The sequence below is a fragment of the Vigna unguiculata genome, chromosome 4 (genome assembly GCF_037176805.1).
Source record: "Vigna unguiculata cultivar grain cowpea cultivar isolate G323 ecotype 2 chromosome 4, ASM3717680v1, whole genome shotgun sequence".
Classification (NCBI taxonomy): Eukaryota; Viridiplantae; Streptophyta; class Magnoliopsida; order Fabales; family Fabaceae; genus Vigna; species Vigna unguiculata.
In genome coordinates this window covers 1,241,208-1,266,373 of record NC_140795.1, presented here as the reverse complement: position 1 = coordinate 1,266,373, position 25,166 = coordinate 1,241,208, and the positions used below count along the sequence as shown (strand labels likewise).

The 25,166-nt window shown below is 30.2% G+C and overlaps 5 protein-coding genes across 6 annotated transcripts; 1 reads left to right on the top strand and 4 right to left on the bottom strand.

Annotated features, from left to right (window-relative positions):
- Positions 1-656: 656 nt before the first annotated feature.
- On the bottom strand, positions 657-4,099 carry LOC114181144 (biotin carboxyl carrier protein of acetyl-CoA carboxylase, chloroplastic-like). 2 transcript variants are annotated; one of them, XM_028067503.2, is made up of 8 exons: positions 3,984-4,099; positions 3,538-3,828; positions 2,811-2,843; positions 2,497-2,666; positions 1,963-2,260; positions 1,748-1,819; positions 1,037-1,102; positions 657-941 (listed from the first exon to the last, which is right to left on the bottom strand). In XM_028067503.2, the coding sequence occupies exons 2-8, from the start codon at positions 3,694-3,696 to the stop codon at positions 918-920; spliced, it is 822 nt and encodes a 273-aa protein (XP_027923304.1). In that variant the 5' UTR covers positions 3,697-3,828; positions 3,984-4,099; the 3' UTR covers positions 657-917. The 2 variants fall into 2 exon arrangements, with proteins under 2 accessions (XP_027923304.1, XP_085528273.1); XM_085672147.1 differs by lacking the exon at positions 3,984-4,099 and having other exon boundaries at positions 3,538-3,952.
- Positions 4,100-6,630: 2,531 nt separating this feature from the next.
- Positions 6,631-8,546, bottom strand: LOC114182397 (peroxiredoxin-2B-like). The gene is made up of 3 exons (XM_028069267.2): positions 8,237-8,546; positions 7,667-7,746; positions 6,631-7,072 (listed from the first exon to the last, which is right to left on the bottom strand). Exons 1-3 carry the CDS (start codon positions 8,389-8,391, stop codon positions 6,819-6,821), a joined length of 489 nt encoding a protein of 162 aa, XP_027925068.1. The 5' UTR covers positions 8,392-8,546; the 3' UTR covers positions 6,631-6,818.
- Positions 8,547-11,719: 3,173 nt separating this feature from the next.
- LOC114181159 (DNA-directed RNA polymerases II and IV subunit 5A-like) lies at positions 11,720-13,486 on the top strand. The gene is made up of 3 exons (XM_028067519.2): positions 11,720-12,166; positions 12,625-12,738; positions 13,161-13,486. Exons 1-3 carry the CDS (start codon positions 11,786-11,788, stop codon positions 13,284-13,286), a joined length of 621 nt encoding a protein of 206 aa, XP_027923320.1. The 5' UTR covers positions 11,720-11,785; the 3' UTR covers positions 13,287-13,486.
- LOC114181158 (Phosphorylase superfamily protein) lies at positions 13,418-15,878 on the bottom strand. Its single transcript, XM_028067518.2, has 5 exons — positions 15,632-15,878; positions 15,188-15,255; positions 14,944-15,099; positions 14,016-14,240; positions 13,418-13,933 (listed from the first exon to the last, which is right to left on the bottom strand). Exons 1-5 carry the CDS (start codon positions 15,843-15,845, stop codon positions 13,598-13,600), a joined length of 999 nt encoding a protein of 332 aa, XP_027923319.1. The 5' UTR covers positions 15,846-15,878; the 3' UTR covers positions 13,418-13,597.
- A 4,405-nt stretch (positions 15,879-20,283) lies between these two features.
- On the bottom strand, positions 20,284-24,372 carry LOC114181157 (transcription factor bHLH68-like). Its single transcript, XM_028067517.2, has 9 exons — positions 23,993-24,372; positions 23,561-23,855; positions 23,067-23,144; positions 22,743-22,808; positions 22,179-22,244; positions 21,843-21,899; positions 21,368-21,412; positions 21,111-21,158; positions 20,284-20,840 (listed from the first exon to the last, which is right to left on the bottom strand). The coding sequence occupies exons 1-9, from the start codon at positions 24,211-24,213 to the stop codon at positions 20,706-20,708; spliced, it is 1,011 nt and encodes a 336-aa protein (XP_027923318.1). The 5' UTR covers positions 24,214-24,372; the 3' UTR covers positions 20,284-20,705.
- Between the last annotated feature and the right edge of the window lie 794 nt (positions 24,373-25,166).

Sequence of the window (25,166 nt, the reverse complement as noted above, 5' to 3'; positions counted from 1 at the left end):
AAATAGTAGTAATAATAGAATTAAGTAATAAATATTTAAATATGATATTAACACAATTGTTTTCCAATTATAATATTATATTTTACTATTATATAATTAATATAACTATTTTTGTATTAATAATAATAATAATAAATTATACTAATAAATGTATCACTATTCAAACTTGCTTTTGATGTTAAAATTGTCATTGAATGTTTTTTTAAAAGGCTTGACATAGTGAAAACATTATATATAAAACACAGATTATATAAACCTAAGTGTTAAGAATTAGTAACATTTAATTATGTAATTCAATTGATACACAAAAGAACTATAAAATCTTTCTATTGAAGCAAAACTTGCAAAAGGGTGTCTTAAAATGATATGGTACAGTTGAATTCAATTAGAGTAAAATAAAAATTCATAAGATCCTTGTAGATACTCTAAAAACACTTTTATGGGTGGTGTAAGAAGTAGTCTTTAAACATAACGATATTTTGACTCACTTCTAACTCATCACTCCAATTATCTTTCAATTATATATTTTAATTTTTTTTGGTAGTGATATAATGTAATAATCAAATGATTATTGAAGTGATAAATTAAAAGCGGATTAAAATATCATTATCGTGAATAATCCAACCAGCAGGTTAATACAACAAGAGGGTGTCATCAGAAAGCAAAAAACAAAAAGTAACACATAAATACTACTAAAAATGGAATGTCCAATATTCATAATATTCATACTAATATGTTGGAGCTTTTATGCCTAAAATATCTTAATAATGAGTGAGGTATAAAGAAGGTACTAAAGATTTCTCAATAGAGAAACATTCTCACTCAAGAAAACTCCGAACAGAAAATCTAATTCATCCAATACCATGATATCCAACAATGGAGATTTCACATAATCTTTGAAGCAAGGTTCAGAGTGCTCATGGAGCTATTACAAAAAGGGGCTGCATGAAAAACAAAGTATATCAGTTAGAGCAATGAAACATGTAGTTTCTAGACAAACATGCATGTGTGTGTCACAAATGTAGAGAGAAAATACCGTTTCTAAACTGACTGGTTTGCTATCCTCAATCAATATCTCAGCTATTGTTCCTGACTGATCAGCCTGCCACCAAGTAATGAAGATAACCAATAAATTAGAGGATTTGGTTTCTAGCTAATAATCACTTTGTATCGAGTCCAGATTCTTTGCTAAGTTTTTGTTATCGTTCTTATGACGTACTTTCAAAATATACTGATTTTGATATATTAAAAAAGTTTTTAATATATTCTAAAATATCAAAATAATGCAAACCAATGTATTTTGAAGGCTCAGCTGAGGAACACTACTGAAAACTCAATAAAGAATTCAAATTCCTTTGTAGCACTCCTAGTGTAATGTATGCAGGGTGTATTGCATTAGGATTTTAAAGGTTTTGAAAGACTCTTTTTTTATAAGAAGAGATTTGAACTCTCTCCTGTTTTAAGAAGAGTCTTCACTAAATCTTATTAATACGATTAAAATAAAATTAAAAACCTAATAAACCAGACATAAGCAGATTTTTTTCCAAATGATTAGTGAATTAACTGTGAATGGAGCTAAAAACATAAGCAGATTTGAGAAGCTCAACCAGGTCTGTGCCTTTAGATTTGTTAACTGCCAGATTTTTGTATCAGTATTATGGGCAAACATAAAGTAAACAACATAGTGATAGAGAAAAAAATGTAATGATATACTAGAACAAACAGGAAAACAAATACACATACATACCTCAATTTCATTCATCAGTTTCATAGCCTCAATAATGCAAATAACTTGCCCTTTCTTCACTTTATCACCCACCTGAAGCAACAGCAGAAATAGTTAGTCTCTTCATTGATTAACTTAGCAAACAAAGTAATATTTAGTTCATAAATTATCCTTTGCAAATTGACACCTCAACAGAAAAAAAGAGAGTGGTATTTAAACCGTGTGTGTCTACAAACCTTGACAAATGGAGGTTCATCAGGTCCTGGACTCCTGTAGAAAGTTCCAGCCATCGGACTTTTCAGCGGCGGGTGAGAAGACGAGCTTGCTTTTGCAGGGGAAGGCAAGGCAGGCAGTGCTTTTTGGGGGGAAGAGCTAGTAGGAGCGGCGGTCGGTGCTGCCGGTGGCGGTGGAAATGCGGCATACATAGGAGGTACTGATACTGGTGGAGGCTGCAATGCTTCCTTTTTTCTTATCATGAGTTCATAGTCTGATTGCTTAAGTTGAAATTCCACAATATCTCTTGAATCAACGAGTCTAGCCATGGAAATGGTATTAGATGATGCATACTCTAGCATTAGACATGATAAATACAAAATAATAGAAGATTGTATAGTTCAGATTCTCTGTTGAGTATGTTGGTGCTGTCTTCTGCTGAGTATTAAAAATATACTCATGTTGGTATATTAAAATTCTTTTTAATTTATTTTTAAACATCAAAATCAGTGTCTATCAGTGTTATTCAAATTCAAAATGAAGCTACTTAATCTTACTTTACAAGATCTGCAACTTGAGACATGAATGCAGTAACAGAAACTTCATCTGCAATAGTGGCACCAGAGTGTTTTCCATTAGGCACTTCTTTTTCTTTTGATGAAGCAACACTAGGTTCCTTGACCGCTACCGGGGCAGAATTAGAATTAGAATTTTCAACTTTAGCAGCCTACAACACGCAAAGCAGGGTAGCTTATGGTAAAATTTTCTGAATCTAATCAAGGACACGTTTGAACAGGGTGATAAAATCTCATTCAGAATAACTCAATATGAACTAATAAAAAAGAAAACAAAAGACTAGGTGTAAACTGACCTTCAGCACAGAAAATTGCTTCCTGTTAGAACACTGCAAGAGACAACAAATAACAATATTAATTGACAAGTTATAATTTTTCCAATTTTATTCCCATTGAAAACAAATGGCAGATAAGCTAACATAACAAGCATAACAACTTGAATGCATTTTAGTTGCATTTGTGCTTCATTCAGAACCCTCAATAATGTTTCTCAGAGTGATAACATACTGAAAAACTTCAGTTGTAGTTCCCACGTAAGAAAATCAAATGAGAGGAGTAATGTGAGGATAATAAAAAAATCAACAGGCATCATAAACTATTAATATATACCATGCTTCAACATATAAAAGATTGGATATTACAGAAAAGACTGTTCTCAAAACATAGATCACCCACAACAAAATTGTCTAACAAAGTGTTGTTACATTTTTCTAATTATTGTCTTAACTTAGACCATTTATGCTCAACACTATATCCAATATGCTCATTCTTTCATGAACATTTAGAAAACTTAAGGAAAATCATTGATGAAGGTACCATTACATCGCTATCACTATCACTAAAATAAAGCAATTGAGCAAAATACCCAAAGAATAAATATTTTCGTGTGATTACATAATTTCTCATCCTTAAATCATTGATAAAGGCATCATTTCTTCATTTACAACTAAAATCAATTGAACAAAACATTAACACAGTCAGAGAAGCAGATATAGATACGTAGATAGATGTGAAAACTGATACCTGAATTCTAGATGATGCAGATTCAGCAGATAAAGAACTGAACGATAGAAAAGGTTTGAAGCTGAACCCACTTTGAAAGGGAACAAGTTGGGATTTGAACCCCAGAGAGGAAAAAGAAGTAGAAGGGCACTTGGGGCATGGGACCGAGAATGAGGCCATTTTGAAAGCACCCCACGAACCAAAAACCAGACTTTCCTTCTTCACTTCCCAAAGGGGTGCGTGATCTGCGAAGAATGGTGAGAATATATGCCAAGAGCCGTTGAGACCGAAGAGGGTGCGCCTGTGATGAATCTGAGAAAACACGAAAAAGGGTACAAACGCTTTAATGAGGGTGGATGGAGAATACAAAGGAGATTTGAAACACTTCGATTTGGTTCAGATTTTACAAATGTAGGTTCGATGATTACGATGCAAGTGCAGTAACCATCGAAGTGTCACAGTTTTACCTAACTTGGAGGAACAAACAATGAACTATGTAGTGTCACTTCTTTTACATGTTTGATGTGTTTTCGTCTGCAAGAAAAGAAATTCAAAAAATATATTCTTTGTTAATTCAGGTGAACCGGTTTTTGACTGATTTATTGGTTTAATTAGAGACAGTTTTTGCGATTTGATTTTTTTAATCAGCAGTTTCATGGTTCTATTAAACCAAACAATGTTATTCATTCACCATTTTTTTAAATGAACATATGGACGATATATGATATTAACCACATAGTTTCTGATGATGTTCAACTCTTCAAAAAGCTTTAACTCTCAGCACAAGATCATGAAAATTTAAGTTAATTGTGAGCTTTTAATTCTCACTCCGTTTTATTTATTTTGTTGTTTAAGATTTTACTCAAAAAAATGTAATACATTATTCCAAGGTAAAAAAGACTAATTTTACTAAAGTAATTTTATTATCTTTCTTAATTTCTGTAGATATATAGTTAAGTATTTCAAAACAATATTATTGATTAGGGAGTAAGAAAATAGTGTAAATATTTTACAAGACCTAAAAAATCTAATAGTTATGTTTTTTTTTTAATACTAGTTATGACAATTAATATGGAATGAGTAAATTACTTAATGATAAATTATGTATTTATGAGTTTTAGTGTTTTTTGTTGTGTTTTAATTATGTACTTAAGTGGTATTTATTTGTAAAATAAGGAATACTTACGACTCAACTCACTGACTTTTAAATATTACTAATTCATGATGATATTTTGTTCAATATATATATATATAAAGTACAATAAATACAAACTTTTGTGAAGAAGAAGTAGAACTAACCTTCTACTGAAAAGGTTTTCTTATGCTCTTTAAAATGTCCTATGTGGAACGAAGAATGCAAAAACCTTGCCTTTCGGGAGAAAAATAATTCTCTTGACAAACATCAATCACGCATTAAATATACAATCACAGCCAAATTTTATGAAGATCAGAGCAGAAAACTTCAAAGAAGTGAAGAAAGACCATAAAACCCTCTAATGGAGACATGTGTCAATGATTTACAATGTCTATTTCAATAACTTCATTACACTAATATTGTCTTAGATACTAGTGTTATATCCTATGTAAGGATGTTGTGTTTTTTTTTTTTCTTTTAATTTGGTATTTGTAGAATAAATAAATAATAGTTATATTTAGAGTAAATGATTATTTTATACATAACATCATACAATATTATTGTCTATACAAATAATAATAATAATAATAATAATAATAATAATAATAAATATTAGAATTAGATATTTATGACATTATACAAGATAGAGTACTGTTTCTTTAACATGTGTCGTTATTTAGACATAATTAATTATTATTTGGTGGAAAATTTAATAAATATTTAAGTTGGTAGGAAAATATATCTTTTCGGTCTATCCAAGTTAGATTTTTTTCAGATTGTAGACATTTTTTATTCTTTTTGATATTTGTACTTCGTTTTTACTTTGGAATTCACTATCAATGTTTTAGTTCATTAGTTTACATCGGTGTGATTATTTCTGTTATATATATATATATATATATATATATATATATATATATATAACTTCAAAAACTTGTTTTAAAATTTTATTTATTTGTTATATCATGGCAATGTAAATAATATTTAAGTTTTCCATTTTATTTGCGTTACTAAATATTATTTAGATTTTTGGTTAGCTGGCATCCGTGGGATCCGTATCATCAGCACATTTGGGTTGTCAAAACCATATAAAAAAACATTTGAACTTACGACACCACCATAGTGGCCTTACATATTAAGAAGAACATTTGAACATTTCAATTTATTTTCAAAAAGTTAATGAAGAAATATATAAATAATTTAAAAGAAAAAAAGACTCAACCAGAATTCGATGAATTGCACATTTTCCGAGCCTAGTATGCTGTTTCATGTTGTAAAATTTGACTACCATAAATTGAATTCTTAACTTAGAGGACAAATGTTGTCACATGTTCATCTAATAATTTATTTTTCCAATAAATTTTAGTTCATAAAAAAAAAAAAAAAACAGAGCACTATCGGTACATTTAAGAGTTTTCTTAACTCACATTAAATTGAATTAATGTCTGCAAGTTGTTGCTTATTTAATAAGTTTATGTTGTCAAAAAATTGAGAGATTAGAGAATTAAGAGAAAGAAAAGAAAAATTCGTGAACTCTACCATATCTTATTTTATTCCTCATCTTTCATGATTTTGTGTAGGAAAGATACATTATGTGGTCCTCTTAGGTTTAATTCTTTTCTTTTCTTATTATTATTTTTATTTTATATTAATAAAATGTAATTATATTTTTATTTTTAAAGATGTAAATAGAAACCCTTAGTTCAATCGAATTCTTTAAACTTTTAGGAAGCATAACTATAAAGTTTATAAATTGGTAAGCAACATTATGTATACAATAGAGAGACAAGTAAAGTTTATGCTAAAACATGAATTAGTAATTAAATTTATTTAAAAACTTCCACGAATATCTATAAATAGTCACATTTTTCACAAAAACTCTTTGACCAAAAAGCCTCACAAAATTCGTAGACAGAGTGATGAATGACAGAAATAAGTTAAACAAGTTACTGATGTGAATTTTTTCTAAACATGAACACTTCAGACTAGAAAGTTTATTTATTTCCATAACATGCACCACATCATGCCCTTGTGAAAGCACACAACACAATTACATCTATGAAAACGTTTCTACTAAAAGTTCTTGCATCAAAAGAGTCACAAACACAGTAAGAACATCAAAGAACATCATCAAAGTTCTGGCATCTATGAGGAAGCATCGAAGGGTTTAAAGAGCCTTGATGATCTCTTCAGCACTGGAGACGGTGAACTCTCCTCCACTTTCAACATTGGCAACCTTCACCTTCAGGTCATCCACCAGCAGTGCAAACCTCCTAGACCTAACACCAAGACCTTTCTCTGTCAGGTCAAGCTCAAGCCCAAGTGCGTTCGTGTATTTTGCAGCACCATCTGCAAGGAACTTCACATGTTTGTTCTCTGGGAAAGTCTTCGCCCATGAGTTCATCACAAAAGGGTCATTCACTGCAAAATCAAACCACACTTCAAATTAGCCACTTCACAAACTATATCTATCTTCAACACTTTGGTTCACATCATGTGCACAATTTAACTCATATTATTCACCAAGTCCCTGTGATAAAGTGTTCCACAATTCAATCTATATAACAGAAACTATACAACAGAAGAAGAAGAAGGAGAATTAGAAAATTTCAATATCTAAACCATTGCATGCAAGCTTTTCCAGTTTCAAAGATGATTAGAACAAATCAAAGATCAGGGGTTGGTTAATATAGTAACAAACAGGCAACAAGCTATTTGGATTTAGGAATCCCTTTCTAGAGTCTTTTGGGCTCAAGAAGTGCAAAAATGCTGGTGAATTTCAACTTTATAGATAGTAAATTGGAAGTTTAGATTAAATCATATGCAACACTAAGAATTGGGAAGAATTTCCAAACGCAGGTCAATCAATACATACCACAGAACAGTAAGCCATCAGTATCAATTGATTGAACAACTAACCCATCAGCAAACCCTTTAATGTTCTTATGCCAACACTAATCTTGAATCTCACATTAAAGCAGTAAAAAGAGTGACATGTTCATCCTTTACACTTACCACTGATACAGATGATTTCATCCACACCCTTTCCTTTCAGCTCTTCTGCTCTCTCAATGAAGCCAGGAACGTGCTTCAAGCTGTTACAAAGTCACAGATTAAGACCAAACTCTTTAAATACCACCATCTCAACTTTATGAACCAAAAAACCTTGTAATAATCGAAACAGCAAAACACCTTCCAAAATTGGGGATCCAGCAACACATTCTCCAACAATACCCAATTCATAGTATCACTCCCATGATTTATATTTTTCTGTCTAGTAAACATTTCTATTTTTTGCTTTGTTAACACTCGACAAATTTTACTCAAAAGGGGGATTTTACCTTGAAACAAAAGAAAAAATAGATAAGGAAAAAAAAAAGAAAAAAAAAAAGAGAACTTTGAGTACCCCAATTGTAAATTATCTTGAATCAATAAACATGAGTTCACATCCCCTTAAAAATAGTGAAACTTTGGTGATCAAAAGGGTGAATCTGGTATACCCACTAAGGTTTTTCCGATTATTTGAACTTTTATGATTGAAATATGAAGATTGAAAAGCATAAAGAGAAAAGGGAAAGTGAGGACCTGCATGTAGGAGTGAAGGCACCGGGAACACCAAAGATGATAACTTTCTTGCCAGCGGCAAGAGAGTGAATGGAAACAGCTTGGGGTTTGTTTTCATCATCCAAATAAGCCAAAATGCCGTCTGGAATAGCATCTCCCACAGCAATTGGAGCCATGTTCACGACGATGATTGTGATGGCAACGATGTACAATGAATTTGTGTTGTGTATTGTTGCTTCACAAACTGGATCCGACTTATATAACAAACAGTGCGGTGTGTTAGTCCATCAGAAATCGAAAGAACTACCAATGTGGAAGATTCTAGAAGGGAGCGGCTGTGTGAACACACTGGTAGTGGAGTGGTATAAAAAAAGTTTTTTAAATAAAAAATAAATTATTTTCATGTGAAAATCATGTTGATAATTTCCTGTTGTCCTATTTATTTATTCAAATAAATTGTTTGTCGATTTATTTATTCAAATATTTTAGGTTTTGATGCATATGACTTTTTTTTCATTTATTTTATTTAAGTTGAATAGGTTAAATATTACTTTTTAAATAATTATTTAATTGTTTAATGTTTGGGTCGGTGTCTGGACATGTGGGCGAGCGTGTGCGTGACCGCTGTGTGCGCAGGTACGTGTGTCTGTGTTATACTTGTGTGTGTCATACATTTTTTTTATATTTTCTTAACTTTCCTTCCTCTTTTAAAAAATCTTCTATTTCAAAAATATAATTTATATCAATAATTCTATATTTATATTCAATCTCTTTGTTCGATATTGAGATTATCGAAGTCAAGAAAAATATGATTTCTAAATAAAATACTATGGATTAATCGAAATAGTTGACAATTAACATTGGTGTTAGGAAACATTGCAAGATGACCTAGGTAGAGAAATGCAGACAAAGTCTATACACAATAATAATAATAAGTATTACAAATAGTAATAATATAAATAAATTTATATTTTAATAATAATAATAATAATCATAATATCAATAATAAACAATAACAATAATATAAATAATAATAGGGTTAAGTACGTTTTTAATCCCTGAACTTTGACTCAAAATTGAAATTCGTCCCTGATCGAAACTTTGATAAATTTTGGTTTCTAAACTTTAAAAATGAATGAATATAGTCCTTTTAACCCAATTTTGTTAACTTTTTTTTTTAGGTTTCGAACGCCTTTCTTAGTAAATATTGAGTCGATAATGTGTCAAACGGCGTAAACAACTTCAATATTTACTGAGAAATGCGTTCGAAACCTAAAAAAAGTTAACAAAATTGGGTTAAAATGACTATATTCATTAATTTTTAAAGTTTAGGGACCAAAATTTTTCAAAGTTTTGACTAGAGACGAATTCCAATTTTGAACCAAAATCTAAGGACTAAAAACATACTTAACCCATAATAATAATATACACATCAATAATAATAATAATAATAATAAACTTTCATTCATTATTTTCCTATTTGTCTTTATTTCTTCCCCTATTTTTTTTAATCTAAACAATATTATTCTTATCCCTTAATTTAAACAATATTATTGTGTCAAATTCACTTGTTTTCACTTCTTTAAAGATGTGTTTGAATTTGGGAAAATAATTTTAGGAAGTGTAAGTAAATGGACTTGGATGAGAGTCTATCCATGATTTGAAATAATGGATAATAGATTGTCATGTTATTTAAATAAAGGGAAAGATAGTTGATTTACATGAATTTAATATGAAAGTTTATATATGATAATGATAGATTAAAAAAGTCTTTTAATAAATAAAATCACATAATTATTATTTTACCCTTAAAAATAAATATGATATAAATTTAATAATAATATTATTATTATGGTTAAATATGATTTTTGTCCATTAATTTTTAGTGAATTTTAGAATTAGTCAATTTCGAAACTTTAAACCAATCTAGTATTTCATTTTTTAAAATACGTAGATTTAGTCATTTTAATTAAATTTTGTTATGTTTATTTGATATTTCGTTCAAATACAATATTGAAATGTATATGGAACATCAAATAAACATAACAAAATTTGATTAAAATAACTAAATTTACGTATTTCAAAAAATAAAATACTAAATTGGTCTAAAATTTCGAAATAAATAAATTCTAAAATTTACTAAAAGTTAAGGAACAAAAACATATTCTACCCTTAATTATTATTATTGACTTAAAAATGAATCAATGGAATAAAATGAAAAAAAAAACTTAGAGAATAAAAATTGCGTGAAGAATAGAATAAAATAACAAAAAATAGTAATGCTAAGGGGCATAATCAATTTTTTTGCAATAAAATAATGGATTATCATAATTTTTTTTCTCACATTTATTCAAATCATTCCATATTTTTTTTAATCCAAATAATTATATATTCACCTATTTTTCCTCTCAAATCCATTATCCTAATTCCATATCCAAAAGGACAGAGATAATAATGAAAAATAAAGTAAAAAAGTAATTGAAAGAAGTGAAATAGAGTGAAGAGAGTCATGTTACAAAGAAAGTAAATAAAATATTTGGATAGGTGAGATATATAATTGTTTAGTGTGCCACTTGTAAATAAGAGTGTCGAAGTGAGTCAGCTTGGCTCACATGTATTGACTCACTATGGGTTGGGTTAAAAATTATTGAGTCTAACCCAACTTACTTTTGAATGAGCTAAAAAATTTACAATTTGACTAAACTCACCGCGAGTTAGTGAGTTAAGTGGGATATACCACTAACTCATACAAAATAATATTTTTTAATAATTTTTAATTATTCAAATTTGTAGGATGAAAACAAATTTATCATTTTTCGAATGTTGAAATTTGCAGGATTTTAAAAATATCAATAAATCCAGATAAATGCAATGAAATTTAAACTTTTTTTTGCTAGTTCAAAGATAAGAAATAAGTTTTTCAAAAAATAGATGGAGTTGTAAGTTAAGAGAGCCCAACCTAACCCAACTCAAATCCATATTTATTCACAAGTTCTAACCCGTTTTAAAATATCTACTTTTAAATATACACCTAACATTTTTTAAATTGTATACCTTAAATAAATTAAAAAGGTAAATTATTTAGTAAAATAAATAATTGAATAAATATATCCATTAAAACAAAATACAATGATATACATCAGTTGGTGTTATACATTCCACAACTTTAATATATTATTTATCATATTATTTAGGTTTTAATAGATTTTTTGCCCTATTATTATTGTGAGAGATTTATCTAATGAGACCCCTCAATTTTTCTTTTACTTCCGTCTCTAATTTATTTTAAAGGAGTTTATATGACTACGTTAAGTTGATATTGATACCCAATTATCATAATTACATAATATAATGTATAAATTAATAACATATTTTATAGACACATAAATCTATTTTAATCTGTGTTTATAAACTAATTTTACCAAAAACTTAGAAAATTAAATTTGAGCCAATTGAGTTGGAAACCCTATTCCGCGCTGCCTTTATTTAAAAGAGCAAACTTTAGGGCAAACAAAGGTAAAAACAAGAAGAAGAAGAAGAACATTTGGGAGAGAAAGCGAAGTGAAGAAGATGGTGCTTCCCGATGAAGAAATTTCAAGGTTGTACCGAATCAGGAAGACGGTGATGCAGATGCTGAGGGACAGAGGGTATCTTGTGGGAGACTTCGAGATCAACATGTCCAAGCACGAGTTCAAATCCAAGTACGGCGAGCACATGAAGCGTGAAGACCTCGTCATCAACAAGTCCAAGAAGGACAACTCCGGCGACCAGATCTACGTCTTCTTCCCGGAGGAGGCCAAGGTCGGCGTCAAAACCATGAAGACTTACACTAACCGCATGAACTCCGAAAACGTCTTCAGAGCCATTCTTGTCACTCAGACTAACCTTACCCCCTTCGCCAGAACCTGCATCAGCGAAATCTCTTCCAAATTTCACTTGGAGGTTTTTCAGGTTACCTTCCCTTTCTCTTTCTCTTTCCATCATTTTTTCAATGTTTGATTCAAATTCACCCGTCGTCAGAGAAGGCTCTGCGACCTGTGTGTTGCCGGCGTCAACCACCCACTTTTTCATCTGGGTCGGGTATTCGGATTTTAGGTTTTTTTTGTTTGTTTTAATTTATTGGGCTTTATCTTGAGCCCAATATATATATATATATATATATATATATATATATATATTGTAAAAGATAACATTTTTTAATTAGTGAACACTGCATATGAGCGTAGTATGTAATGTAATAAACCAAATAATAATGATAGTAATAAATATAATAGTATTGATAAACAATAAGGCATAATGTATTGATTATTATGATAGTTTTAAGGTATACTGTTATATACAGAACATTTTTATTTAGTTTTGATTTTGTGCTTTGTGAATGTGAGTTTTATGCTGGAGTGTTGTTTCAGGAGGCGGAGCTGCTGGTTAATATTAAAGAGCACGAGCTTGTCCCTGAACATCAGGTTCTCACTGATGCTGAGAAGAAAACCTTGATTGAGAGATACACTGTGAAAGAAACTCAGGTTGGTTACACTCTTCGATTTGTGATAATGTTTAACGTGCCATGTCGATATTTTCTTTGAGATTGTATAATTTCAAACAACAATTGTTCTTGGTGTTCTGAAATCCTGAAAATAAGGGCTAGAATGATGGATGATCAGAAATTTCAGGCACTGAAATATAATTTTTGTTTGTCTTGTTTTTGGAAACTCAATTGAATGACAATAGTACGTTTTGTAATTAATTTAGCGTATTACTCAAAAATTCATATTAGTGTGTTTTTAAATTGGTTGAGTGTAAAAATTCTGAACACTGACAGTGAATTAAAAATTAAACTCTAGTTTTTTTCTGTTTTTGTTTTGGGTTGCATATCTAGTATTGTTTTTCAAATTTCTGTCGATGCTGACATGGTGCCCTTTTTTTATGTTGTGGGGGTGGATCTCAGCTACCTAGGATTCAGGTGACAGATCCTGTGGCAAGATATTATGGATTGAAACGTGGTCAAGTTGTGAAGATTATTCGACCTAGTGAAACTGCTGGAAGATATGTTACATATAGATTTGTTGTATAAGAATGTTATAACTTATTGACCACATTACTTTTTAGAATATGTTGCATAGTAATGGACAGAAGGGATCTGAAGCTTGTGGAATTAAAGTCCTCTATTTATATCTAAATTGATTGATGCTGTTATGAACAGTCTTGTTAGTGTGTTATGGAGCTTTGTTTCCTTTCGTAATGGACCAATAATTATGGTGTGTATTCAAACAATTTTGGTTCTGCTTTTACTTTCTAGTACACAATGGTGTAAACCAACATCTATGAATTGGTAACACATTATTTGAAACCCCTTGCTTTAACTTTAAGAAAGACATTAGGGTACTAATTTAACAGGGATATGAACTTGACAAGAACTTCAAATGAATTCTGGGATGCTAAGGAGGAAAAAACGTTTATTTCATTGGACAATGCAGAACCTCCACCAGCTAGATCAGATAAAGCTCTAATGGCAATGAAGGGTTTCTTCTGTTGGAGGCACACTAATGCAACAGCAGCACTTTCCATATCAATTGTAGTTGCATCAAATTTTGAGTACAAAAATTCTCTGTAAGCTTTGTTATCAACAAACACATTTGCTGCAACTCCTTTCTCCACTCTTGTCACAATAGGCTTCCTTGGCAAACATGTTGTGTTAACACAGCTCTCCAATTTAACATTCTGTACAAAATAAGTAGTTTCTTTTTTGAGCTTTTCTTAGAAGGTATGTGATAACTAAGATGAGTTTAATTAACTTAATTACCTTGAGTTTTCCTGCCATTTTGAAGTAAGTCTTGTCAACTGGAGTCCAGAAAATGTGGTGTCCAGCTTCTGGAATTCCATTCACAGGGAAAATTTCTTCTGGTTGATACCACACTTTGTTCAAAAGATTAGTATCTGTGTTGAAATCTTTTGTGCTGTTACTGTAATCGGAAAACTCAAGATAACCAAATTTTGTGTTGAAATCTCCATTTACTTCTCCTAACCTCTGCGAAAATCAAATCGAGTTATGTATAGTTGATTATTTCAATGTGTGTCTGCTTAAACATTTCTAACAGTGTTAAAAAGCATTTCAAAGTTATCACATGCAAAGTTTACTTTTAATGATTTCATGCAGTCACTTTTTTATTGTTGAGTTCTACACAATATAATTGTTGTATTCAAGTTGGTCATTCAATTTTCTTGTAGTTTTAATTTGATTTTTAAAAAAATATGCAATTTAATAATATTTGTTAAACTTTTTAAAGCGAATCAAAGATTTTTAATCAAATTTGATATAGGAGTATGTTAATTATATCAATAAAATAAATTATTTTTATCGATTGAAGTTATTAGTAAGGATAATTTGTTTATTGGTGTAATTAATATAATCTTGGTGTCAATATAAAAATGAAAAATCCTTAATTCGTTTTAAGAAATTTAACAAAAATAATTAAATTGTATCAATTTTTTAAAAAATTATACCAAATTAAGACTAAAAAAAGCTAGATGACTAACTTGATATTTGTGTACAAAATAAAGGAAAGAAAATAATTACACCTATATTCTATTTATTTTTTATATGATTTTAAGATGAGAAAAAGATTATTATGTAACGTGAGACTGATAGATAAATTCATATATATATATATATATATATATATATATATATATATATATATATATATATATATATATATAATGGTTTATACCTGCCAATGCCAAAGTCCTGTGTGTGCCCAATACTGTGGAATAGTAACATCTCCAATCTGGAATTTAGGATTTGCATTTCCTGCAATTCCATAATGAAGAACTCCTTCCACATCAAACAAAGTAAGCAACAATTGGGTTGAAATACCTGCATTTAGCTACACAGAAACAACCCAAAGGATTCAAAAAACAGAAGGAGAAATATAACCAAAAGTTTATGAGGTGTAGAATAGAAAGCTTTTTTACCATTCCCAATCCACACATAACAACTACAACTCGCTTATTTTCCAGAACACCGATACGAAAATGTTTTCCTGCATTGTGAAAGCAAAATATCAAATATTTGAAAAGTTTGTAACTTTTTTATTGTGCCTAATGCATGCATTGTGTTTACTTTTATTGTCTGTCATGACTGTTTACAAAATCTGTTATCTTTTATTCTGTTACTTGAGCTTCATAGCTAGGCAGAAGGATTCAACTGTCGGTTAGAACGAAGCGCTTACTATTAGGTTAAAAGCTATAACTATTAGTTAGATGCAACTCTTTTTATTTAAGAATGTAACACAAACCCAAACATCACGATTTATTCGATTGTGACCTGACCTACTTGACTTATGTTATGGGACAATTGATTCCACTTTTAATAAGTTAGGCTTAAAACTCACTTTTAACCATGATCGAAGAAATTACCTGCATAATCGAAGTAAGGAAAGTTGTGATGAGGCAGAAAGCGTGATGAACGAAGAAGAGGATCCAACTCAAAGGTATTTGGCACCACTATACCAATGTATGGTCCTTCACCATTGATAACGCTGATTTGTCTCCATGAAATTTCTGAAACTGCACCATTTGCCATCATGCTACTACTGCACAGTAACAACACAGCTAAACCTAGTAACTTCATTCTCTTCAATGGTTGTGTCTTTCAATTCATGTTTTCAACAGATTTAAGGTTCCTTATATAGATTAAAACAACAGTCATATGGAACATATATCGGTCAACCACGTAAAAGATTTTAAATACACATACAATTTAAAATTAAGCAGGTGACGTTTTGAGTATAATTAATCAGTGATTAAGAAATAAACCATGTTTGCATTTGAGTAGAAGCAACCACGAAGTCCTTTTCTTCATCTTTTATTATCAATTAAATATTTCAAACGCCAACTATTCTCCCTCTTCTCCCTCCTTAGTGAAACATTACTTATTCATTTTTTTTTTGTCTATTTTTCTCTTGTTAGAAACAAATGGCAACTGACTTTTGAGTCTCATCAGAGAAACCAAGTAAAAATAATATGTTGATTCAGCTTGATATAAAAGAAATTATATTGATTCAGCTAGATGTAAAAAATATTATATGTTTGATTCAGCTTGATATAAAAATATTATGTTGATCAAGCTTGATATAAAAAAATTATGTTGACTAAGCTTGATATAAAACAATTATGCTGACTAAGCTTGATATAAAAAAAATTATGTTGATTCATCTTATATATATATATATATATATATATATATATATATATATATATATATATATATATATTAACAAGTAAATTTTTTCTGTCTCAGACATGATGTATATTAACCAGCAACTCAAGTTGATGACTCGATTTAAAAGAAAATAACAAAATTTTAAATTTTAAAAATTGACTGAAATACTTAATTTTTAAAAAAGAAATTAAATAAAATTTCAATTTTAGTTTTAGTGATTTGGTATATGAACTTTAATATATCTATGTAACAAAAATCTATTACATTATAAATAATTTGTTGCTAGATTATTTTATTTTATTTTATTATTACTAGATTCAAATTAAAAGAATTTTATATTTATTTTATGAATTGCACATTATAGCATCAACAAAACATAGAATTATCGTTTAACACGAACATCATAGTCAATTATGTCAATTAGAAATTATTTACAAATTGAAAGAATAAAAAACAACACTTTAATATGTGTTGTAAATCCAACAAAACTCCAATTTATTTAATTTTGACTCTGAAATGTGATATGAACTTGCGTGTTCATCAGTAATTTTCTATCTTAAGTTTTTGAGAACTATAAAAATTCTGTTTATTCGTCAAATAAGGTTAATTTATTTCCTTGTCAAAAGATAATTTCATTGTTCTTTTGGATCAAATGAGAGAACGGGTAAATAAAAACCAAAAGCAGAAGCCCAAAGGCTATAGTAGATTTGGAGAAAGCCTTCCAAATAAAGCCCAAATATCACACTCCTACACAACCAAATATTATAAGTGCGTGTTTTATTTGGGATGTTGAGACCCAAATCGGAATTTTAAATTTGAAAATTGAAAATTATTCACATTAATTAACGCTTAAATTAGTTTGATAGAAAAATAAACATGAATTAAGTTGAAATATTGGAATATTAATAATACAGGTTTTTATTTAATACAAGAAAATAGTTTCATTAACATAAAATTATATTTATAATATTTTATATATATATATATATGTAATATTTTGTATAGATATATAATATTCTGATGGACTCAATTTTGTCCTGTTTGCTTAAAAAATCTTGATAAATCAGGTTTGGATTTAACAAAAGGTGGGGCAAGCGTAAGCCCAAGAAAGCACACGATCCAAACAAATAGGCCTGAATTGGGCTGAAGTCTACGCAACATAAAAAGTGTGCCATATGGGCGTTCTTTTAATGGGTATTTCTTTATATACTTCCATAATTACTAATTCAACTCTCATAATATTAAGTAAAAACTCTAACGTTCTTTATTATGCACTACACGACTATTGCTACTACCGCAAAAGAAGTAGAAGAGAGAGAATACTGTATAAAAAAACGGAGAGAAATTACGAAAAAGAACTCGTTTCGAAAATGAAAAGTTCATTTTGAAACATATTTTATTTACGGGTGTTTAAAAAAATGCCTTCAGAAAGGTATTATATGCATTCTAAAAAGTTTGTTATGTATTTCATGTACTTCAAAAAATTTCAGTAATAAAATATTTTAAAAAGATTTATAAATTAACTTTTTAATTGTTTTAAAATTTATTTAGGATTTATTGTTGTGAAAGAATTTTAATTTAGAGTTAAATATGTTTTTGTCCCTCAAATTTTAGTGAATTTTGAAATTAGTCTTTTTTCGAAACTTTATACCAATTTAGTCCTTTATATTTAGAAATGCGTGGATTTAGTCATTCTTACTAAATTTTGTTAAGTTTATTTGACATTTTAAACATATTTTATGATAATATTTAAGTTAACATTAAAGCAAAAATATGTCAAATGGTGTAAAAAATTCAAATATTATCATAAAATACGTTTGAAACGTCAGATAAACTTAACAAAATTTAGTAAGAATGACTAAATCCACGTATTTTTAGAGATGAAAGATTAAATTTGTCAAAAATTTTGGAAAGAGACTAATTCTAAATTTTATTGAAACTTTGAAGGATCAAAAACATATTTAACCCTTTAATTTATAAGAAGTGAAGACATTGTAAAACTTGAATTATTTGAAATTGAATAGCTAGGTCCTATGAGAAAGTGAAACTTGAGCTAAAAATTGAAAGAAAACGATGAGATGTAGGGTAGATGCAAAGGGGAACAAGAAAGAAGTCACATCGAAGAAGATCAAAAGAAACAATAATTGGGCAATGGAAATCAACAAGCTCTCGCGTGCTTTTTCATATTTCCCTCTAAATTCATTCTTCACCACCAACATCATCTTTTCCTTTGTCAACCCTATGCCGGTGCCGTCCATCATTTTTCCAATATTTTTCACACACTTTCTTCACAAACCCTAAAACAAATCATGAAACCTAATTAGCACATTTCTCTTCCATCTTGGGTCCCATGTTTTTTGAAGCTTCTATCAACATATTCATGAGCATGGGATAGAAACAGAGTATGTTTTTCAAGGGAAAGGAAAACAACATGTTTTTTTTATAACACTAGAAGTTTTATAACACTAGGTGGTTTGCTACTTGGTTGTCGGTGACTCTTATGAGATTTTGTTGTGTGCAAGATTTGATATCGTTGATTTCGTATATAAATACAGAATTTCAAGTCACGTGTAGTTGTTTTGTCACATCCATGGTAGCTCATTCATATGTGTATACACAGCTTGCTACAAAAGGGTTTTAAGTTTCAATTATTCTGATCATCATATCTATGTAGTAGCCTCTCACAATACATATATATAGTATATCTACATGTGAGAGTTCATATATATATATATATATATATATATATATATATATATATTAGCATATATTTATTATTATTTTTTTGACAAACTAGATGTTGATTTAACAAAATATTTTATCACTCTTTTGAGAGACTGAGCCTAGATTTCTTCCTTTCCATCTATTATATAATTGTTGGGAATCCAATTACGTGAATCTAAGTTTCACATTTAAGTAAAGATAAAAATGTTGAATACCATATAAGAATAAAGACCCATAAAATAATTGACTTAAAGTTTTAGATTAAAAGTGATGTCAATTCTTTACGTGTGAATTCTTTAACTTTGGTTGAGCGATTTTATTCTTCGGAGTCTCATCATGGTTCAAGCAATACGAAAATTAGGCATACATCACTATTGAAATAGTATTTTTAATTATATCATTGCGTTATAGCTATTAAAAAAATGTACTATGCCTTAGGTTCTTCTTTGCCTTGAATATCACATACCCTATTTATAGTGCTGCAATGATGCAATAATAGATGTAGTGTCGCACTCATATTGTATAGCTAGGGTTAGTGATGATACAAAACTTTACCCTTTGCAAAGGCAAGTGCATTCAGATTAGTGTAACTGAATCTTTTTTTTATAGGGACTTTTTCATCTTTATTAGGATTGGAGCACCATAGACAAGTGCATGTGAATGTGTATTTGTGTGTTTGAAGCGAATACGTGAAAACCTTTTAAGACCATTCATTCACGTACGAGGAACAGAAAGATGGGGAACCCGTAATGACAAGAATAACAAGCAAAAGTTTGTGTTGATCACTGTTTAAAAGAGTTTCAAAAGCACGAGTACGGTATACTTTAAATAGTGACTTGCAATGTTTTCAAATAATGAACAATGTTGTACACAAAACAAACGATTCAATTGTTAGAATCAAACGCTTATCACTTTGTCAAAAACTATAACTATTAGTCAGAACATAACTTTTTTTACTTAAGAATGTAATATCACGATTGATTTGATTGTAACCCGACCCACTTGATCTATGTAAATAGACAATTAATACTACTTACAACATCTTCATGGCACATATATTATTATAACGTTTTATCTTTCCGAAGTTTTGGTAATAATCCAAACACACATAATATATACTAAGTTGTTGACATATAAGTGAGGATATATAATAATAATGGTCATGGATCAGTTCAATTAATGCTGCTAAAAAAGTAGCATATTCAAATGATTAATCATACAAATATTGCATATACATCGAAACATAGAGCATTAGTACGTGCCACCATCTTAATTAAGCTAATTAACGAAAATAAAGAAAACTAAGCTTGATTTTCCATGAATTATGAAGTCTTCTAATAATTAAGGGCTAGCAAATACTATTGTGAGAGCTAGCTAGCACACATTTTATTCAGGAATGAAGTATAGCATCATGAGCAATCAGCCTTAGATTTTTTTTTAGCAGATTGACTGCTCATGATGTTATATCATTTCCATGAATTTACCTCTTTGCATGCTACCATATATTTTTATATATGTATATGCTGCCCTAATTGTAAACTTGTCCTAACGAAAGCCCCCTCCGAGGGCAGGTGCCCAATAGTCTGCTCCATTGTCACTCCCAACTTGCAGTGTGCATGACACTGGAACCAGACACAACCCTCTACTCCTCAGCCCCTTCTTTTGTTCTTCTTCAGTTTCCTAATTAGCCATTGCACACCACAAATGTGTTTAGAATAATTAAAACATGTCATCAACGTAATCGTGTTATTTGTGTCCGGATTTTCTGGACTGTCCTCTGCTGAGTATTAAAAATACATTACGTTGATATTAATATTAAAATTTTCTTTTAATATATTTTAAAACTTCAAAATCAGTGATTATTAATGTATTTTGAAGACACAGCAAAATAATCAATAGAAAAAAAAATTCAACGGAGATTCCAAATTCTATTTTAGTAAGAACATTTACCGGTTCTCCAGCTGCTTTCCTTTTCAAGCTGTTCTCATTATTCAGCAGCTGCATCAGAAAGTAAAACACCATGAGATAAAACAAAGCCACTTTGTTTTCTCTTTACTTTTACGTTGTAAACAATATTATATATCTGATAAAGCTGGTTACATTTCTCTTGTATGTTTTTTTTTTTTCACACACTTAAACAAATGAATATGTAAGATTAAGGTGTATGTATATATAGTTAATTGATCCAATGGAAAAAGCATATATACCTGACCAGGGTCTTCAGGGAATATACAATTCTTCTCTCCTTGAACCTAAATTTAAATAATTACAATCATCACTCAATAAGTGTCACATAATTACTCGTTAATCAGTACACTCGTGCACATGCAAGAGAAGAAGGAAGCAGAAAGGGGAAGAGATATAGAAAGAGAGAGAGAGAGAAGATAGTGAAAGTGATTATTCTTCTTGCTTTGGGACGTGAAAAATGGCTTTATATATGCTCCTATTTCTTTCTCATCTTAAAATAATATCCGTCACTTTAAAATATTAAAACATATCTTAACAAAGGTGTCATCATAACTTGAGTAATTAATTAACATACATTCATCATTATAAAAGACAAACAACATGGGACAAGGAAGTGGATGATAATCTTTATTTAGACAATTAGAGAAAAACCACTGTTTTTAATTACTGCCATGTTTTTTAAACCAGAAATGATGAGTTTATGGTATTTCTTACAGAATTCTGCTGCCTCCCACTCCCTGGTCCACCGCTCAAGTATGGTAAGCTAAGGGCCTGTTGGGGGAAAAAGTGAGCATGTTTAGAACTTTACTGATCAATTTTTTTTTTCATTGGAATAATACAAATATGAAAACTTATAATTTTTATAACAATTTGTATATCATATTAATAAGAGTATAGTGCATGCACTTGTTGTCTCTTTTTATCTGTGAAAAAAAAAATGCATTGGATCAATTTCAATGCTGTAATGTGAAATGAAGCTTTAATAGCGTGCAGCGTGCATCAGAGGCTCGTGGTTGTTTGGGAAAGTAAAGAGTGGAGAAGAAACATCACCTCAATTTGACTCTGAAGGAATCTGATATACCCAATAGCTTCTAACAAGACAGAGGCTGTGTCAGTCTGCAAAAGTGAAATATGCCACACCCATACACACACACACCAGCGTTATTCCCAGTCAAAATTATATATATTACGTTATGAACCAACCTTTTTTTCTTCTTCTTCTCTAAAATATCATGTACAAAAAGCAAAGGAAAAAAAATTATTACTGCAAAAAGTGTTCTTAAAGATGTGGATATGGGTAAACTTTTATTATTGGATCTTTCTATATGAAGAATGCTGATGCTATTTTTAACCCGGTCGTACATTTCTGATTAATTTAATTCATGTATACATTTAGTTTAATAAAAAAAAATTTAGTGACATTTTCATTTTTTTTATCATAATATAGATCAGAGGGGACCATTACAGTCTTGGACTATCTGATAATTTATTTTTAAAAAGGGTGTGCTACAGAGTTAAAAAAAAAAAATCACAATAATTTTAGACAACTTAATAATTAAAAAAAAAAGTATGGTGATGGTGTAATTTGATTCGAAAAGGTTAGGTTTTTATTACCTTCCCAAATGGGGAAACGAGTTGATGAAGAGCTGTAATTCTGTCACCTAGCTTCTCCTTCCTAACCTGAAAATGAGAAGAGGAAGAGATATAAATATGTCGTACATGCGCACATGCTAAAAATTTGGTTATATTTTGTTGTTTCATATGGGTGTGTTCGATTCTGGTTCTGAGATGGTAAAATGACGATGAAGCAAGAGAAAAAAGAATAATCATGATTGAGAATTAGACAAGAAAGAAAGACAACAGTTACACCCCACATGTGTTTGTGTGTCTGAAAGAGAGTTGGGGTTGGAAGTTTCTGTCTGGTAGTTTGCATTTTACCTTGAATGTAGCCTGTGTTGTAGCAGAGGGTTGAACCCTAGCTTTCTTCAGTGCCCCACCACCTGCACTGCTATTGCACTTAGAGAAACAAAGAGGTTTCTTATTAGATTAGATTCTTCTTCAAATTTTAACGAACACAACGCAGCAAAATTAATGAGAATCTTTTACTTCATTAATTGATGTAAAAACATTGGTAAAGTAGGTGTAGTACTGCGTCAATTCAAAGAAGATTAATTAATCATGGTTTTGATCTATACAAAGATAGGGAAAGATCTTGCCTTTAGATTATGTATGAAAAAATATTACAAGAAAGCTTTTTTTCTGGGTCTTAATTAGTAAAGTTGGATGAAAAGTGGGTTTTGTTCATCTCATTGACCAAGAAGGAAAGGAAAAGGTAAAGGAAATAAGAAGATTGTAGTTGTAGATTCTCATCAATCAGTGAAGGAATCTGAACTGTGTATGAATGAAATCTAATAATATCTTTGTTTTGTTACCTCAGAAGATCGATCTGGTGGAGGATGTCTTGCATCTGTGTTACTGTTAGAGAAATCTAACATGTTGCTACTGAAACTTGTGGCACATGATGATTTCGGAGACCAAGATGGTTTTGATGACTGAAGCTCTTCGTTTCCATGGCCATATACATAACTGTTAACCGAATTTTCTTGTTTAACATCAACCAGAGAAGCGTTTTGAGCTTGACCTAGCATTTGATCCTCCCAGTTCTCCATCTTCTTCGTCTGAAACTGTCCCATCCCAACTTTTCCTTGTTCATCCACCACTCCACTCCTATAACAGAGATAAAAAGTTAGATTTTGATCCTTCCTTAACCAAACAAAGTTAGTTTCGCCATGCAAGCATGTTATTAGTTTACTTTGTGTGTGTGTGAAGGAAGGAAGAAAAGAAAGAGAAATTGATTAATATACATGAGTAACTGGCTCCATGATTCAGGAAGGTCTTGATTTTCGTTCCAAGAAGGAAAGGGAAGAGAAGAAGGAGCAGCATAAGGGATGGGAAAGTTTGAAGGAGAGGAGAAGAAAGGAGAAGGTTGTTGTGGAGGCATGGTGTTGATATTGATGTTCCACCAGTTAGGGTTTCCAGCCATCATTTGTTGCACTGGTGAGCTCTGAACAACACTTCTATGCATGCCTTCTGTTGCTTCTGAGAAAATTTTTCAGCTGTTAGCAAAAGAAAGATGTGTGTGTGTGTGTGTGTGGTGTTCTCTTTCTTTGTGTGTGATCTTTCTCTTTCCCTTTTCTTTGTAGAAAATTTTTGAGAGGTCCTCGAAAGGGTGATTAAGTAGGGGAATTACACACACGACCCGTTTGAAGGAATTAATTTGAATAATTATGGAGTTTTGAGAACCTTTGTCTTTGTTGCTTACTTTCTTTATTGCTTTTCTTTTCTTTCTCATCACTTTCGTGTTATTTCTTTTCTTTCTTTGCTTTTCTATTTCCCCCGCTTGCTTTTGCTTTATCTTAAAGTGGGACAGAAAAAGGTGGTAGGAATTCCCATAATTATAAAATTCCAAAAAATATATGTATTACATATATATAATTAACAAGAAAAATCACTCTTGAGAACATTTTTCCCCTATCATATCTACCAACGTGGCGCACTAGAAAGGCCTAAAAGAAAAAAAACTACAATGAGAAATTTAAAGAAGAACCTCTCTAAAGTTTGCCAAAATTTTGACTTCTACAAGCTAAACACTCACCTTATTATTTGTGCTTGACTAGAAAATCATTACTCTTTAAGTAGTATTAAATAATTCGATTTAGTGTGTGTCATATTTTGACATGAACTAAAGATTTAATGGTCTAATTACATATTGTGATTATGAATTACAAACTATAATATTCATATGGGTTAAATAGGTTTTTGTCTCTCAAGTTTCAGTGAATTTTAGAATTAATTTTTTTTCGAAATTTTATACTAATTTAGTCATTCATCTTTAGAAATGCGTGAATTTAGTCATTTTTACCAAATTTTGTTAAGTTTATTTAACATTTTAAAAATCATATGAACTTAACAAAATTTGGTTAAAAAGACTAAATTTACGTATTTTTAAAGATGAAGGACTAAATTGATCAAAAATTT